General features: G+C 24.9%; 8 protein-coding genes across 8 annotated transcripts; 3 read left to right on the top strand and 5 right to left on the bottom strand. All coding sequences in view use genetic code 12, as the record gives it.

The window, feature by feature from the left end:
* Positions 1–408: 408 nt before the first annotated feature.
* On the top strand, positions 409–2,865 carry DOT4 (ubiquitin-specific protease; the record flags this gene model as incomplete). Its single annotated transcript, XM_051762213.1, has 1 exon — positions 409–2,865. The coding sequence occupies one exon, from the start codon at positions 409–411 to the stop codon at positions 2,863–2,865; it is 2,457 nt and encodes an 818-aa protein (XP_051621341.1).
* Positions 2,866–3,792: 927 nt separating this feature from the next.
* On the top strand, positions 3,793–4,329 carry KGF54_001802 (uncharacterized protein; the record flags this gene model as incomplete). Its single annotated transcript, XM_051762212.1, has 1 exon — positions 3,793–4,329. The coding sequence occupies one exon, from the start codon at positions 3,793–3,795 to the stop codon at positions 4,327–4,329; it is 537 nt and encodes a 178-aa protein (XP_051621340.1).
* A 1,352-nt stretch (positions 4,330–5,681) lies between these two features.
* On the bottom strand, positions 5,682–6,407 carry MOH1 (Moh1p; the record flags this gene model as incomplete). The annotated part of the gene is made up of 1 exon (XM_051762211.1): positions 5,682–6,407. One exon carries the CDS (start codon positions 6,405–6,407, stop codon positions 5,682–5,684), a length of 726 nt encoding a protein of 241 aa, XP_051621339.1.
* A 3,146-nt stretch (positions 6,408–9,553) lies between these two features.
* KGF54_001800 (mitochondrial 54S ribosomal protein uL22m) lies at positions 9,554–10,465 on the bottom strand (the record flags this gene model as incomplete). Its single annotated transcript, XM_051762210.1, has 1 exon — positions 9,554–10,465. The coding sequence occupies one exon, from the start codon at positions 10,463–10,465 to the stop codon at positions 9,554–9,556; it is 912 nt and encodes a 303-aa protein (XP_051621338.1).
* Positions 10,466–12,751: 2,286 nt separating this feature from the next.
* On the bottom strand, positions 12,752–13,340 carry KGF54_001799 (uncharacterized protein; the record flags this gene model as incomplete). Its single annotated transcript, XM_051762207.1, has 2 exons — positions 12,752–12,943; positions 13,287–13,340. 2 exons carry the CDS (start codon positions 13,338–13,340, stop codon positions 12,752–12,754), a joined length of 246 nt encoding a protein of 81 aa, XP_051621337.1.
* Positions 13,341–14,905: 1,565 nt separating this feature from the next.
* Positions 14,906–15,501, bottom strand: KGF54_001798 (N19M; the record flags this gene model as incomplete). Its single annotated transcript, XM_051762206.1, has 2 exons — positions 14,906–15,097; positions 15,448–15,501. 2 exons carry the CDS (start codon positions 15,499–15,501, stop codon positions 14,906–14,908), a joined length of 246 nt encoding a protein of 81 aa, XP_051621336.1.
* A 232-nt stretch (positions 15,502–15,733) lies between these two features.
* CSH3 (Csh3p) lies at positions 15,734–16,417 on the bottom strand (the record flags this gene model as incomplete). The annotated part of the gene is made up of 1 exon (XM_051762205.1): positions 15,734–16,417. The coding sequence occupies one exon, from the start codon at positions 16,415–16,417 to the stop codon at positions 15,734–15,736; it is 684 nt and encodes a 227-aa protein (XP_051621335.1).
* A 385-nt stretch (positions 16,418–16,802) lies between these two features.
* On the top strand, positions 16,803–17,903 carry DAO2 (Dao2p; the record flags this gene model as incomplete). The annotated part of the gene is made up of 1 exon (XM_051762204.1): positions 16,803–17,903. One exon carries the CDS (start codon positions 16,803–16,805, stop codon positions 17,901–17,903), a length of 1,101 nt encoding a protein of 366 aa, XP_051621334.1.
* Between the last annotated feature and the right edge of the window lie 79 nt (positions 17,904–17,982).

Raw genomic sequence — 17,982 nt, 5'->3', positions numbered from 1 at the left:
TCAAGTGATGTTTGCTTTTATAATAAATATTACTTAATAAATTAAAAGGTTTGAATAATTAATAGTAAAACTTGTAATAGTATTTTATTTCTGAAATCTATACTTGAATCAAAATTCATTTGTTAATATACTTTGATAAATTTTCCATTAATTTTAAACGGGTATAAATTAATGCACTGAAAATTCAATCGAGTCTTTTATTAATAATAAAATTTACAACATCATCATTTTAAGCAGGACTTTTTTTTTTTTTTTTTCGATTTTTATTTTTATTTTTAATAATATATAATTTTTATTACTAGCATTGCATTTCTTAATAAATAATTTAACAACCAACAATATTAGATAGATTATCTTGAATTTCAAGTTAAGATAACCGTATTTGTATTAATAGATCAGATAACTCATATGAATTCATCTCCGTCATCATCAATATTAACAACATCTTTATCAAAAAAATCATCTTCATTATCAAATAATCAACAACAACAACAACAACAAAATCCAATATTAGCAAGATATTTGAATACTCCAATAAATTTTAAAATTGCAAAAAATCAGGAAAATTTAAATAATTTAAATCAATTACCAACAAATTATATAATTTTATCTAAAAATAAAAATTATAATAACTTCAATAAACAAATGCAACAAAATGGAGAAGTTAAAAATGGATCAATAAATAATAAAAAATTTGATAAAAGTTTGAATTCTCTAAATAGACCTAAATCTATAGCTGAAGCTGTAGCGCAATATACTGGAAATAAATATGAAACAAAATCAAAATCAAATAGAAAGAAAAGAAAATTAGAGCAATTACAACAACAAGAACAACAAGAACAGACCTTGCCAAAAAATAAAAACAAAAGACTCAAAGTTTCTTCCAAGTATTCATCCGAAGAAGAGGATGAAATTGATATTGAAATAAGTGAAGATAATGACAATTCCGATAACAACGAAATAGCGGGGGAAGAGGAAGTAATTGATGATGATTTTAGTAGGAATAAAAATATACAACACCAAGATAAGAAACCAAAAAGTTTGTGGGGATCGTTCAAATCAATTCTATTCAATGGGATGAATTCACAAAATGATACAGAAGAAGATTTGGGAGAAGATTTAGAAGAAGAGCTTATAGAAGATGACCAAACAGAGGAACAAATAGAAGATAATAGAGTAATTAACAATGATCAAGTATTTCAAAGTCTACTTAAAGTTGGAAAAGAAGAACAAGAATCAACATCATCAGGCTCATCACCTGGGGAAATATTTTCAGAAAATTCGCCATTTACAGGTTTTAGTGAAGCAGAAAAAAGTGAGGATAATGATGAAGAATATAATGAAGACGACGAGGAGGAAGGTGAGGATGAAAATTCATTATCATCCGATGACGAAAGTTATAATGAAGAAGATTTAAAAGCAGAAGAGAAAGATTTAGAAGAAGAGTCAAAAGAAAATACACCAATAGTTGAAACTGAAGAAGACGAGGACTTGAATATAAATAAATTAAGACATGATTTAAAAATGGACGAATTATTAAATGGAAGTAATAGTGCTAAATTCAGCAGTAGTAATGAAGATGATAGTAAAGAAGATGACGATGAAGAAGAAGACATTTATGAAGATAATAAATCAAATGATAGAAAATCAATTACATCCAGAAAATCGAATTCAACCCCACCAACATCACCAGAAGAAGACGTCAATATATCAATAAAAGATAACACAGATAATGAATCAATGAAATCTTTCAGTACAACCACAACTGATGACTTATCAAATTTTTATAAAATCAATGAATTGAATTCAGATAGAGGTTCAAATGGTTCAAAAAGAATATATAAAAACTGGAGAGAACTAAAAGATCAAAAGCCACCAATTGGTTTATTAAATCATGGAGTCACTTGTTATATGAACTCAGCAATACAATCATTAATACACATACCTGCAATGCAACATTATTTAAATGACGTATATAATGATACTTTGACTAATAATGGAAAATTGACCACTAACTATATAAAACCAAGGTCAATAACTCATGCATTGGCAGAATTGTCTAAAAAGATGTGGAATCCAGTACCAACGAATTTAAAAAATGGGTATATAAATCCCAAAAAGATAATTACAAGATTGGATGAAATCAATTGTATGATGAGTGAATGGCAACAAGAAGATAGTCACGAATATTATATGAGTTTAATTTCAAGATTACAAGAAGATTCCACTCCTAAAGGTACAAAATTAAATAAACTGATAATTTATGATATTTTTGGAGGTTTATTAAATCAAAAAATAACATGTATGAGATGTAATAATGAATCTATAACAAAACAAGAATTTTATGATTTATCATTAGGATTGAACAAGAAGAAATATAAAAACAATTACAAATTTTCAATAGAAAAATCAATATTTGATTTTTTCAATAATGAAATTTTAAAAATTCAAGAAAATGATAAAAAATCAGGTTATTACTGTGAAACATGTAAAAAATTTACATCAGCAAATAAAAAATCTACCATTGAAAGATCACCAGAAATTTTAACTATTCATTTAAAAAGATTTAAATTTAATGGTAATTCATCTTCAAAAGTAAAACAAAGTATAAATTATTCAGAATATCTCAATTTAAATAAATACTTATTAGATCCAAATGAACAAGCACAATATCAATTAATATCAGTAATAGTACATGAAGGTAGATCAATATCAAGTGGTCATTATATAACTCATGTTTTACAACCAAATGGTGTTGATTGGTGTACTTATGATGATGAATATATTAATAAAATAGATGAAAAGAAAGCTTTTAGTGATCCAAATGCGTATGTTTTGATATATACTAAATTAACACCGAAATAAATAGCATGAATATAATGATTTTAGAATGAAATTTATTTAATCTCGATACTCTATTGAATTATGTTTCATATTAATGTAGTAAAAAATGCTATATGCAGTATCGTGGTGGTTATTATTTGGAGTTTTTCTCAGTCTTAACAAATATTATTTCTGGATTCAAATTCTAAATACCTCACCATAGACAAATTAATTAATCACAATGACACTAAAATAGTCATTCATGCTCTCAGAAGACGAATTTATTATTCATATAGCACATAGCTTAAGTGATACTTCATCTACAGTTTCACAAGTAGGATCACTTGAAACTAAATATTATATGAATGTGAAAGTGGATGAACCAGAGTTATTACAAAGAAATATAAATGAAATGGAATTAAAGCAAAAAGGTTTTACTTTAAGTCTTCAAGAGAAGTTCCTTTGAGGACATTGGTTTACTGTAGTGCTTTAAACAAGTTAACTTGTGAGTAATATAGTACATTAGTTAGTACTTCAAATAAATATGGAAATAACTTAATTAAGGGGGTTTGTTGGTGGTGGTGTTAAATTGAATAAAGATCTTTATTATTTGATGCTTGTGGCTATACATTATTTTAAATCACAAATTTTTCAATGTATACAAATATTAATCTTCATTGCATTAAAATAAATTGAAACCTATAAAACTTATAAAGCTAATTTCTATATTTATAAAAATTTGGTTGTAAAAAATTATTATAAAATTATAAAACTCATACAAAAAACCCAAAAAAAATAGTTACAACCAAAAATTGTTTCATACATTTGTTTTATTCTAATACTTACAAATATTTATATAAAATTGATTCAATAACTCATTTTTATTAAACATAAATCAGAATCAAGCTTTAGTATTAATTGTTTTAGTTCAAATAGATAAAACCTAAAAACTTATTTAATTATTTAATTATGACTTCAGTTGATAAAGATAAAGATAAAAATCAAGATCAAGAAATCATCAAAAGTCAAGAAAATAAAAGAAGAAAATCAATTAAAGAAGATCTTGATATTAATAATCATCAATCAAGTAATAAAAAAGTTCATACCGAAAAAATTGACTCCTCAACAATCAATCAATTAGTTAATCAAGAATTTGATACAAATGAAATGGATCCAGAACAAATTGATTATACATTTTTCAAAATAACTGAATTAAGAAAAGATTTAAAAAATGATTTTACAAACACTTCAATTAATTTAGTAACAAATTTATATAATAAAATTGAAGAACAAGCATCTGAATTTAAATTAAGTAAAAAAGAAATTAATTATTTTATGTCAACAATCAGTAAAGATGCAATGGGTGATGCATTATTTTATGAATTTGTTAATATTGGTAAAAAATTAAATTCATTATTTAGAAGTCAATCAACTGAAAAAATCAATGTTCTGACTTTAGTTTTTTGGTATTACGAATTAAAAACCCAAACATACCAAAGTTCATAATTACGAAAGGGGAGACATGCTACTATATACTCTTTAATTCTATTTAAAACTAAGTATATAATCTAATATATTTCAACTTATCAATATATTTTTAATGGAATTTTTCAAATGCATGAATTAATTGTCGAGAAAGTAAGTTGTTGTTTATTACTATTACTGAAAAATTTATGATATAATTGATTCCGATCGGTCAATAAAACAGTAATTATAAAGTTTTTAATTCTGGTTGCAAACTATATAATTTGTAATAATTTTGATTAAAAAGGAGAAATTTGGTTGTAAAAAATTCAAAATTTTATTCCACTTAAAATTACAAGTACATGTGATAGTTTATACGCCAATAAATACTATACAAAAACTACAAATATATAAAAATATATAATTCCCGGTAAATAAATAGTTTTTAGATTATATATTTATAAATCTATGTCTTTTTAGCGTTAAAACTTATTGTTCATATTTCGTGTAATTTATGCTCACTATATAACAAATATTGTGTAGGGAGCTAATAAAATAAATATCTAATGCAAAGATTTCGATTATTTTAAAGACTTGTATAAATGATCAACTTTAATATAATACAGCAATTGAATTAATGCAGTTTCACTTCTAAACATCGTTTTAAAAGTCTTCTAAAAAAAATTGCATATAATATTAATACTAAATAGATAAGATAAGATAAGAAAAAAAAAAAAATTGGTTGCAAATGGTAGCTATAAGAAAATAATTACACAAAGTAATTTCTATTACAAGTTAAAAATTTACGAATTCTTAAAAATCATAAGATAATTTTAGCAACCAATTTTAAGATTGATATTATAATATAATAAAAATTTTGCAAAACTCTTTAAAAACTTCAATAATATAATAATAAAGCAAGAATAGTAATTCAAGAGTAATAATTAATATATATTTAATTGAGAGTAGATCAAAAACAAAAAAAATCAAAAAAAAGTAAACACCTATATAATAAAAAAGGATATTATCAAAATATCAAAAAACCTAACCTGATAAAAAGATAACCACCAGCCAAAAAAAAAAAAGCACGCACACACAGACCATATAAAATTATTATTAATATTGAATTAATAAACCAAACATAAACTAAATAACTTGTAAAACCATGAACTTAAAAATAAAACCAAAAAAAAGTAAAAAACCAGTAATAAAAATTTATCATATAAAAAAAAATGATTAGGTGAAAATTAAAGTAGTAAACCATGATGACCTGATTGAGTAAATAAAAAAAGCAAAAATAAAAGCTTGACAGGATTTATTTTAAAAAACTTTATGTAAATGATAATATAATACAAGATTGAATTGATTATTGTGACGAATAGTGATTAATGTAATTATTCTCTTTCAAATGATATTTCATTATTATCATCAATTAAAGTTGAATTAATGTTATATTTATTTTTACCATTATCACCATTATTATTCCTATTATTACCATAATATATTCTTCCTAAATTTGTATTATTAATAATATTTCTACCACCAATATTATATTTTGTATCTTCCATAATTTGATTTAAATTTTTAATACCATTATCTTCAATTTTTAAATCTTCATCATCTTCATCAACTTCTTCTTCAATTTCATCTTCTTTTTCTAATAAGTCAATTGAACCTGAATCACTTGAACTTGAAGTTGAACTAAATCTTCTTTTAAATTTATTTTGTATAGCTTTTTCAGTTAAAATTTGAGTAGTTGATAAATTTTCTGAAAATTTTATAAAATTTTTTTCAATTACATATTTACCTTCTTTATAAGTTTCCAGATATGAATAAGATTTTTTATAATACCAACCTAAATTATTGAAACATTGATGACATTTTACTTTATTTATTTTATATAAACCAGTTTTCATTCTTGTATCTTCAATTATTGGATTTAATTCAACATTAATTAAATTATCAACTAAATATGCAGGACCTGATGAACCATTAAAATTATCAGATAATATTAAATCCAGTAAACATAAATGACTTGAACATGATTTACATGTTATTATTTGAATATTTGGTGAATCATATTTTGAGTTATCAAAATAATTTGTACACTTTAACCCCATTTTTGAAGTTTTTAATCTATGAGTATATTTTGTAATTAATTGTTTTATATGTAAATTAATAATGATGATACAGTTATAATACTAGTACTTTTGGTTTAAAATTGACAATTAATATAGTGTATTATGATAATTGAATTTTGGTTGTAAAATTAATTAATAAATCGTTAATTGTATAGTATCTTTATGAATTTTCCTTCTTTTCTTATTTCAAATTGATTTAATGATTATGATGAGTTGTTATAATGAACTTATCAATTTAAAGTCTTAAAATTGGTATTTATTTGATATGATAAATTACTTTTGTTTATAATGTGGTTGTAAAAATAAATTGAATCCTATTACAAAAAAAAAGGAGGAGGGGGTATTTAATTATTTTGTGATTATTTTGTGATTAATTAATGACACAGAAAATTAAAATAAAAAAACCTGGAGTTCCTTACTTTAATAGTATAAATATATTGACAATTAATATAAATTATAATCTAAAAACAATTCTTGTTCAATGATTAAATTGTAGTTGTTAATAAGTTGATCATGAAATTATATTTAAAAAGTATATTTATTAAAATTGGTTGTAAAAATAAAAATGGGTGATTGTAAGAAAATTAAATAAAATTTAAAATAAATTAATATGAATTTAAAATTAAAAAAAAAAAGGAAATTTAAATTTATATTTATATTTTATTTATTTTTATTTATATTTATTTTTATTTAATATTTATTTTTACAAATACAAATATAAATAAAATCACTCACTTTATCAGATAAATTTTTTATTTAACTAACTACAAACTAATTCTATTTTGTTTAAATCTAATGAATACAATTTTATTTATTACTGTAGTTAAGAGGAATTCAACTATATTACTTAGTTGAATTCAATTATGAATAAATATTTAATAAAAACTGACTGTTAGTCAATGATATTAATACATTAATAATATAGTTTAAAAAGTTTAGAAAAAGACAAAGTATTATACGATTTTTATTATATAAACCATAACTACTATTATAAAAGTTCGTATTATTATAAATTTCAAACAACTCTTTATAATTTTTTAATTACTTCTAGATTATTTTAAACATCAATTTCTTATCGTTACGTAGTAGTAAAAAAATATAATATTTTATATCAATTATCAAAACCGAATAAAAACCCCCTCATCATTAATATCATCTTAAATATTATCACGATGTAATATTAAAGGGGGATATATGGAAATAGTTTAGAAAAACATAATATACAACAAAATAAATTTAACTCCCGAATAATGTTAAAAAAAGAAAGAAAGAAGTGTAATAAAGTGAAAAGGAAAGTAAAATACTTTAGTAATCTTTACATAAATTTGTATTTAAATCTTACTGGCACAGTTACAATATAATATGTTCCTTTAGTATAAACAAAAATTCTGTTGGTTAAACTCAGACAGTTTTATTAAATATTTTTGGTTTTTTTTTTAGTATTTCTTACTTAGCTTCGGGATGAATGAAACAATAATAATAACAATATATTAAACAATTAAAAAACGTTCTTTTTTCTATTATGATGTTTTTATTCGTTTCTTCTATACAAAGGTAATATGTAAAGGGATAATATTAAGTCAATAGTTGAAATGTAACATTTTATTATAAAACAAATCAGATTGTACTTCCGATAATACTAACAATTAATATTTTCTACTTCTTTATCTAAATCTTTTTTATCTGTCGGTGATTTGTATATGAAATTTCAAACGAATTATTTACGTAGTATAGAAATAAAGTAGCTTGTATATATTTAAAATACAATTAAGAAATTGTGGTTATACTTGAATAAGATTTTATAATTGCTTGTTATGTAAATCTATGTAACTTCTCTTTTTTTATTTTATATCATATTGTATCATTTTTCTTTTATATTTTATATATATATATATCATATATATTTTCTTATCTAAAATTGTGATACTATATTGTTTTTTATCAATACAATCTTTTTATCAATTTTATTATGAAATTTCGGAACTTATCAACGTACAAACTAACTTATCAAAATCATCACAATTATCTTTTACATTATGTGTTACATCAATATTAAGATGTTGTTAATATTAATAATTAAATGACTTTATTTTTTTAAAGTTTAAGATTTGATTTAAATTTTAATTTTAATTTTTATTTTATTTTTGATTTGTTTTTGTTTTTTTGATGTTTGTATTATTCTATTGTATTTTGTTGTTATTTAATTTTTGATCTAATGTAAGGCTTATGATTATTTATATCGTTTAGAATTGACTTTAAAGCTATCATATCAGCAGCAAAATACTTAATTTGAGACCTAAATCTTTACTGACCATTATCCAATTATGATGGCAAAATATCAAATTATTATAAGAAGTATGACCAAAGATTAGACTCTGACTCCATAAATTTATTATACACTACATGATCTAATAAAAGTAATTAATTAACTACTTTCGGCTTAAACGATAAGATTTTTAAATTTTTAATTAGACACAAAACGATTCTACTTTTAAACTTATTGACACAAAATTCTAAATATGACAGACAATTTTTTATTATTATTATCATTATTATATACAATTAACATCAATTTAAAATATTTAACCGGGGTAATTTTATACTAAAATTGAATATATTATATATATATATATATGTTAGACCATTTTTATATGCAAATGTTTCTTTAACTTTGAACGTAGAAGTGTAGAGGAGGCTTTTTTCCGAGACTACTATAATATTACAATACTCTGCTTTGTATGGTCTCCTTTCAAATATTATTCTTAATTTTTATTTTGCTTGTATAAATGATGTATTTTCAAAGTCGAATACGTAAAGTACAACATATGAATTCCGTAGATTTGATACGTGAAAATTAGCGCAGTAATTGGAGTATAGTTAAAAAGTCTATACTTCGACAATCTTTTACACAACTTTGTGATAAGAAATCTTTTAACCGTACTGATTATTATTCATTTGCAGCCACATTTGAGCAGATGAACTGGAACCAAGTCCAAACGGTATTAAGGACAACCAAAGTGAACACCGAAGTAAATGTATCCAATGCCAATGTACATTCAAAATCTTTTCATTCTATTTACAATAATATACAAGTAAGCAGAAAACTTTTAAAATTCAAAACTCAATTACCATTTATACCAAGGTCTAACTTTAATATTTAAAGGTTCATTATTTAAATACATTTTCGGTTTTGATAATCTTTCTTTTTCTAATTTTTCCCATTGTAATCTTTTAGTAGTTTGATCAGTTTTTAAAACACATTTTAAATGAATATAAGAATGTCTTATAATACCATGTCTACCTCTACCTTTTATATCTAATCTTTTTCTCCATTTCCCATCACTTCCAGTCCATAATCTTGCTATATATAATCCATTTTCATTATAATTTAAATTTTTAGCTGCTATTAAACCTTCCTTGAGTAATTTTTCTAATTCAGTTGACATTTTTTTAGGATTAAAATGTAATTGATTTATTGCTGTTTTTAAATCCATTCCTCTTACAAATCTATTGACTAATGTTGCTTTTTTCATTGATGATTTAATTCTATAACTTTGTAATAATATTGAAGGTTCTAAAATATCAATTTCTTCATTTGTTAATGTGAATTTAATATATTGATTTTTATCATTTTTTATAATTTGATTGTTTTTGAAAAACCCATTTTCTGAAACTACTTGATTAAATAATTTTATTTTTAATGGATGTATTAATTTTTCAATTGTATCTTTTTGATTTAATTGTTGTTGTTTATGATAATCTATTAATTGTTCATCATTTCTTGGATTTATTGAACTTATATCTACTTCTCCATCTTCTGTCTTTTTAATTTCTGGTCTATTTTGTTTTGTTTGTTCTTGATCAGGTTGTGGTTGTTGTTGGTCTTGAATGGTTGTTAATTTTCCAAATGGTGAATTATAAAGTTTTGATGTTGATGATATAAATCTAGATTGAATATGAGGTATTATTGGTGTTGATGAAAAGTCCAGTTTTGTGAAGGGCCTGAGCGTCCTCGATAGTATTGATACCCTATTCATCTTCAATTGTGAGGTTTGAAATATTTGACTATCTAGTTGATTTAAATATCTTGAAAAATTTTTTTGTATGTAGAATTTTTTACCAATACGAATTATTCTCGCTACCACTAAATTTTTAACAATTATTATTTGAATGTTGATGTACAACCAAATTTCAAATTAACATATATAATTGTTATTGATCTAACCTCCTTTGTCTTTTGTTTAACTTGATCAAAAAGATATCTTCAATTCGGTTAGTTTTTTTTCTGCTTCAGCGTTTTACATCAAATTAGATAAATACCTCTGGATCTACCAGTAGGTATTTAATTCTTTCTTGAAACATGCAATAAGTAGTAAAGCTCGCCAGTAAAAAGGTCAAAAGTCTTACTTTCAAATAACGAACTCCAAATTAAATGATACATGATCAAAAATTATAATGATGAGAAACTGTCCTACTTCAACAAATTATGAAACACGGGAAATACTAAACGAAACAAATTACATACATCACTAAAATAGCCAATCTCAACTGATCTTGCTTTAATCAAATTATTTGTAAGTGTCAATTAGCCTCATACCTCTAGATTCCTTAAGTAAGGATATATAACATATATTTGATAATCATACTTACAAACTAATATTCGACCTAGTTTGATCCTGGGGAGAAAAAGTTTTGAATTCACCATAATCGATGCTATAGAATGATATCTGCCACAAATTTTTCAAACTTGTTTATCATATCTAATTAAACTAATTATAAGTGATCTTCATAATATATATAATTGTTAATCACTCAAGATGCAGTAGTATGAATATAAATTCAATTTAAAATTCATAAAATTGAAATCTCATTTTTATAATTGCAATTATTAAATGTCATTGTACATATCATTGACATAAATTTTATCTTCATCACCATAACGATGAACACCTTGTGAAAATCAAGCACCTCCTTCAAAACAATAATATCGTGGAATATTCTAAAATTTGTTGTAATGAAAAAAAAACCACTTAAAAATCTAGTCAAACTTTGAATCAGAGTTTTGAAACTTCATTTCTTTTATTTTGATACATCTAAGGATTGTAAGAGCAAAGTATAATAGAGAGATATCCAGAGTCTACAACTGAAAATAAATTATTAATATACAAAATACATCTCATACAATATATTAAATTAAAAAACCAAAAATTACATAATGAAGTGGGTAACGAAAAATGGCTAATTATGCTAAACACATTACACGAATAATCCGGACCCATGGTGGTCAATTGAGTTAATTATCATTAGGTAAAATATTCAATTAATATTGGGCACAAGGGCCTGTTATCACGGATTCAAGATCCATTTCTATCAAATTTCTCTAGTGGCTTGAACATCAATTTCTGTCATATTTTTATAACTTATTAGCAACCTATGACCACCAATTGGAAAGGTATTTGATAGTCACATATATGCACCAACAGTAAATATGACCTCAAATTGACTTTCAATTAAACATATTGCAATATTTGTACTATTGCGAATATGTTAAAGACATAGGGGTCCTAGTACATAAACTCATTAACTTTCGAATAAAAAGACCGCCCATCAAAATTTCATAACAATTCATAGTATGAGGTAAAATGATGTATTAGTATTTAATACACAATTAGATCCCTTTAACCATTGGCAAATAATGACCACCAACTGAAGTTTTTGATAATCACTCATATGCACCAACGTTGAATCAAATAGAAAGTTTGGAGTATGCAGACAATACCAAATGGAATTGGAAAAAGACTTATGGGTCCATATGATGAGATCAAACTTATTTGAAATTGATACATGTTAGATTTAACAAAACAATATCATTTTTGATTTAATCCATCAATTGCATTGATTCAAGATTATCTCTTGTTTTAGACTTTAAAAGAAAACTTTTCACTATAACACATTAATTTTTTTTTGGCTTTTTTTTTGTTCGTTGTTGATTTTTTGTTTTGGGGAGGGGAGTAAAAACAGATAGGAACAAAAACAGACTAATTATTAAAAGAGTTCGTTCTACTATAGAGTGTCTTATTTTGAACCAAAACTTTTCAGATTGATGTGTAATAACAATTTCGAATAAATTTATCAATTTTTTAATTATTTATTAAGTGAATACATCTAAACACTAAAAATATCAATTGAAGTTTTGTCTGCACCTTCAACTCCATTTTATAACTCAGATACTCTCTCCTGTCTTCTTTTTTCTTCAGTGTATGAAAGTCAATTTATTCAATCATCAGTCTTTACTTATTTATTATCTCAACCTTCCCAACATTTTAATCATCATATCCTTTTAGATTTTTATCCCTTGGTCTAGTAGGTAATGGATAAACAAAAGGTATTGGTTCATGATCTGGATACAAGAATTTTCTTCTTAATGGAGTTAGTAATAATAATACTGGAGCTGCAGCTGCTAATGAAACCGATAAAAATAATGCTGGAATTACATGAGCATGATATCTTATCCACTTAAAAATTACAATGTTAGTATTCGCCATTTTTTAAAACTATTTAAGTGATGAAGATTGGTGGTATTGATGGCTTTATGATATTTGAATTCGGAGACTTTAATTAGTTTAATATAGATTGACCATGGAATTTAATTAGTTTGCGAATTCAACTTCACCTTCTGTCTCCTTTTGTAACATTAAGCCCAATTTTATAAAGTATGGGGTTGCGGTATCATGTTTATTAATCGGACCATTCAATAGACTACATTAAGAACCTTATAAATATCTTCGATCTTAAGAAAACACCAATTCGTATATAATTCTCTTTTATTTCAATTACTCCGAATCTTGATTTACATACCCTTATTGGTTGTTTAAAATATATCGGTTTATCACCCCAAACTTTGTCCGACATCTTGAGTTTGTGAATATGTAATATCTTATCTTCATTACCATAACGATGAACACTTTGTGAAAATCAAGCACTACTTAGAGAACAATGGAATATTCCAAAATTTGTTGTAATAAAAAAAAACCACTTGAAAATCTAGTTAAACTTTGAATCAGAGTTTTGAAACTTCATATTTTTATATTGATACATCTAAGGATTGTAAGAGTAAAGTATCATAGAGAGATATTTAGAGTCTACAATTGAAAATAAATTGTTCATATACGAAATACATCTCATACAATATATTAAATTAAAAAACCAAAAATTACATAATGAAGTGGGTAACGACAAATGGCTAAATATGCTAAACAGACTTCATCATTAATTCAGGCTTAACGATGTTATCTAAAAGAAGAATCGTTAGATAGCAAAAATTTTCCACATCAATTTATACTAGCAACTAAAGCTTGCTACCATGGCCTTAACATTAACAAAAAAAAAATACAGTCATATTTCACTACTGGCTAGAATTTCAATTTCAGTCAGATTTCTATAATATATTAGCAACCTATGACCACCAATTGGAATGATATTTGGTAATCACATATATGCACTAATAATAAATTTGACCTCAATCGATTTTCAATTAAACATTTTGCAAAATTTGTATTTTTGTAATTATGTAAAACATATGTACCTAAAAAATTTTTAAAGCATAAACATATGAATAGGAATTAAATGAAAAGAAATAAAAACACCCAGATTCCATAAATATTCATAGCATGAGATAAAACGATGTATTAATATTTAATACACAATTATATCCCTCTAATCATTGGCAACTAATGACCACTAATTGAGATTCTTGGTAATCACTCATATGCACCAACGTTGAATTGAATAGAAATTTTGGAGTATGCGAATAATAGCAAAGGAAAAATGGGAGAAACACTTATGGATACACCATTCGAACCAAACTTGTTTGAAAACATTTCATGTTAAATTTAACAAAAGAATATCATTTTTGATTTGATTCATTTATTGCATTGATTCAATTATCTTTTGTTATTAACGATAATGATCTTCTGTTTATCCAAACTTTATAAAAGATCTGCTAGTCCAATGTTTGTGACAGATTATTTGTCAACGAATATTATCACCAATGTTTTTTTTTTGGCTTTTTTTTTTGGCTTTTTTTTTGGCTTTTTTTTTTGTTCGTTGTCAATTCTTTGCTAGGGAAGTAAAAAAAGATAGGAACCAAAACAAACTCTTTTAAAAAACAAACTTTTTTAAAAATTAGTTTGTTTTTACTATAAAGTGTCTTACTTTGAACCAAAACTTTTCAAATTGATGTGTAGTTACAATTTCAAATACATTCATTATTTTTTTAAATATATATTAAATAAATACATCTAAATACCAAGTAGAAGTATCAATTGAGGAATTTATTAATTTCATTATTGTCTGCACCGTTCAACTCCATTTTATTACCCAAGTACTCTCTCCTGTCTTCTTTTTCTTTAGTGTATGAAAATCAACCTATTCATTATCAACCTTTACTTTTCTACTATCTCAACATTCCCAACATTTCAATCATCATATCCTTTTAGATCTTTATCTCTTGGTCTAGTAGGTAATGGATAAACAAAAGGTATTGGTTCATGATCTGGATACAAGAATTTTCTTCTTAATGGAGTTAACAATAATAATACTGGAGCTGCAGCTGCTAATGATACTGATAAAAATAATGCTGGATTTACATGAGCATGATATCTTATCCACTAAAAATTACAATGTTAGTATTTGTCAAATTCGAAAGTGTTATTCAAATGATGAAAGAATTGTGGTATTGATGAGTTCATGATATTTGTTCCAAGTAATTTTAATTGCTTTAATATAGATTGACCAAAGAATTTAACAAGTTTGTAACTTCAACTTTTCCTCCAAATCTCCATTCGTGGTATTGAGCTTAATTTTATGAAACATCTCAAGGGGTTGCAGCATCACGTTGATTAAGCAAGTCATTTAATAAACTAAAATAAGGACTTTATGAATATCTTCGATCTTTAGAAAACACCAATTTGTACTCAATTTTTTTTCACTTCAGTACTTCAACATTTGATTTACATACCCTTATTGGTTGTTTAAAATATATTGGTTTATCACCCCAAACTTTGTCAGACATCTTGAGTTTTTGAATATGTAGTATTAAATTTGAGTACTAATAAGTCTTAATTTTAAACTTAAACGTAATGAATTTTTAGTGCGTACTATTGGTTCTGAAAATAAAATTAAAGTCAAAAAATGAAAGTGTCGCGAAATTGACTTCTATGAAGAATATCTAAATAATAAATAAACGTATAAAAATACAAAGTTAAATACAACATCCCAAAGTTAAAAGGTCTTCAATCTAACATTTATGATTTTCTCTTCTTGATAGATTTCTTTTTACCTTTTGTAGCAGTAGCAGTAGAATCATCTTCAATTTCAACATCAACAACTTCTGCCTTATTACCACCGCTAGCTAATTCCTCTTCTTGTTTAGCTTGTTTTTCAGCAGCAGCAGCAGCTTCTCTAGCTTCATTTTCATAAAATTCAATCTTTAATTGTTCATCATACCATTGAGCATAATATAATCCACCTTGTAAAACCAAAACTCCAATTAATGCTAATAAAATCATAACTTGTGATGCAGCCATTACATTTATACCAGTTCCAAAATCGACATCACCCCATTCTCCAGTAATACAGGAATTAACACCAGTTCTCAAATTTGTTAAATAAATAATTATTGAAATCATGAATAATCCTAATGAACCATATTCAAAATATTTTGCTTCTTCATCTGGTTTATATAATTTTATAAAATGTCCAATTAACCCTATAAATGCTATAGCATGTAAAGTGTAATGAATATACATTGGTGATTCACCCCAAGTTTGATAATGAACTAATGATTTACTTAATCCATTTGGATCATTATGCCTCCATAATGTATTTAAATCATAAGGCCAATTACTATAAATTAAACCTAATCCAAATGATGTGGCTGATGTAATTAATACTGTACCAATTGGTACTATATCTTTATATTTCATCATTTTTAAATCAATTGAGTTGATAATAAAGTTGATTTATTAGATGACTTTTGTTCACCTTTTTTTTGCTACTGAAATATTAATTAATTATAAAAATAAAAAAAAGCCGCATCGCCAACTTTATCTTTTTTTTTTCTTTTTTGCACAAAATTAATTTAATTTTGGAGAGTCAATTATGATTTTCAATAAATTAATTCAACTCATACGATTCTTCTGTGGATTACGAAAATCGGTTCCCTTAAATACTTATTTGATTCTCCTGAAATCAAAAATTGTTACCAAGTAACAAGTGACTTATTTATAATTAGTTGAAGTTCCCTGCATTTTTATAATATTTTATTTTTCACTTCAACGTTTAAACGTTTACAACAATTAATCAAATTTAAATATGGCCCCACAACAAATAGTCATAGCAGGAGCAGGTGTATTAGGATTAACATCAGCTTTAACAATAAGTGAAAAACTCAAAGATGCCAAAATAGATCACCAATTAACAATAATAGCACAATATAGTCCACATAATCCAGAAATGAATGATACCTTGACAACATATAATGAATATACTTCACCATGGGCAGGTGCACATTTTAGACCATTCCCAAGTAAAAATAAAAAGGAAGAAGAAGAAATGATAATGACTAGAGAGACTGCAAAACACTTCAAGTACCTAGCCGATAATTATAAGGAGTCTGCTATCAAATATATAAAGGGTGTGGAATTTATTGAAAATCCTGATGAATATTATAAAGATATAAAATATGGGTACAAAGAAGGTATGTCAAATTTCAAAACTTTAGATACTAAAAAAGGCTTTTTGGGATTTGAATATGATACATGGGTCATAAATCCAACATTATATTTACAATACCTTTATTTCAAATTATTAATTGAATACAAAGTAAAATTCATTCAACAAAAATTAAATAGTTTAAAAGAAATTAATTCAATTGTACCTGGAAATCCAATAATCATAAATTGTACAGGTACTGGATTACAATATAATGGAGGCGTTGATCCCAACTCGTTTCCTATAAGAGGTCAAACGTTATTATTAAATCCTGGACCCTCCTATAAGCTGGACAAAACAGTCACAATACAATTAAAAGATGGTTCTTGGATCTTCACTATTCCTAGACCTTATAACGGAGGTGTTATATTAGGAGGTACAAAACAATTAAATGATACATTTTTAGGTATAAGAGAAGAAGATACACAACATTTGGAAAAATTAGGATCACAATATTTTCCAGAATTAATGAAAATCAACAAAGATGGTGAACCCTATTTTGATATTATTAGAATAAATGTCGGGTTAAGACCTGCTAGAAAAGGTGGATTAAATAATGAAGTTGAGAAATTTGGAGATAATGTTGTTATTAATAATTATGGAGCAGGTGGTATGGGATATGAATTAAGTTATGGTGCTAGTTTAAAAACTTATGATAATTTGGTGTCAATTTTAAAAGATGACAGTAAACCAAAATTGTAATATGGTCATAACAATGCTGTTAGTATATAGTTGAATATAACATTTGTGCAATTCATATAGAGTGACCGAACAATGAGAA

This window comes from Candida jiufengensis (genome assembly GCF_024610255.1).
Source record: "Candida jiufengensis strain CBS 10846 chromosome Unknown scaffold5, whole genome shotgun sequence".
Lineage (NCBI taxonomy): Eukaryota > Fungi > Ascomycota > Pichiomycetes > Serinales > Debaryomycetaceae > Lodderomyces > Lodderomyces jiufengensis.
This window is presented reverse-complemented; position numbering and strand designations above follow the sequence as displayed.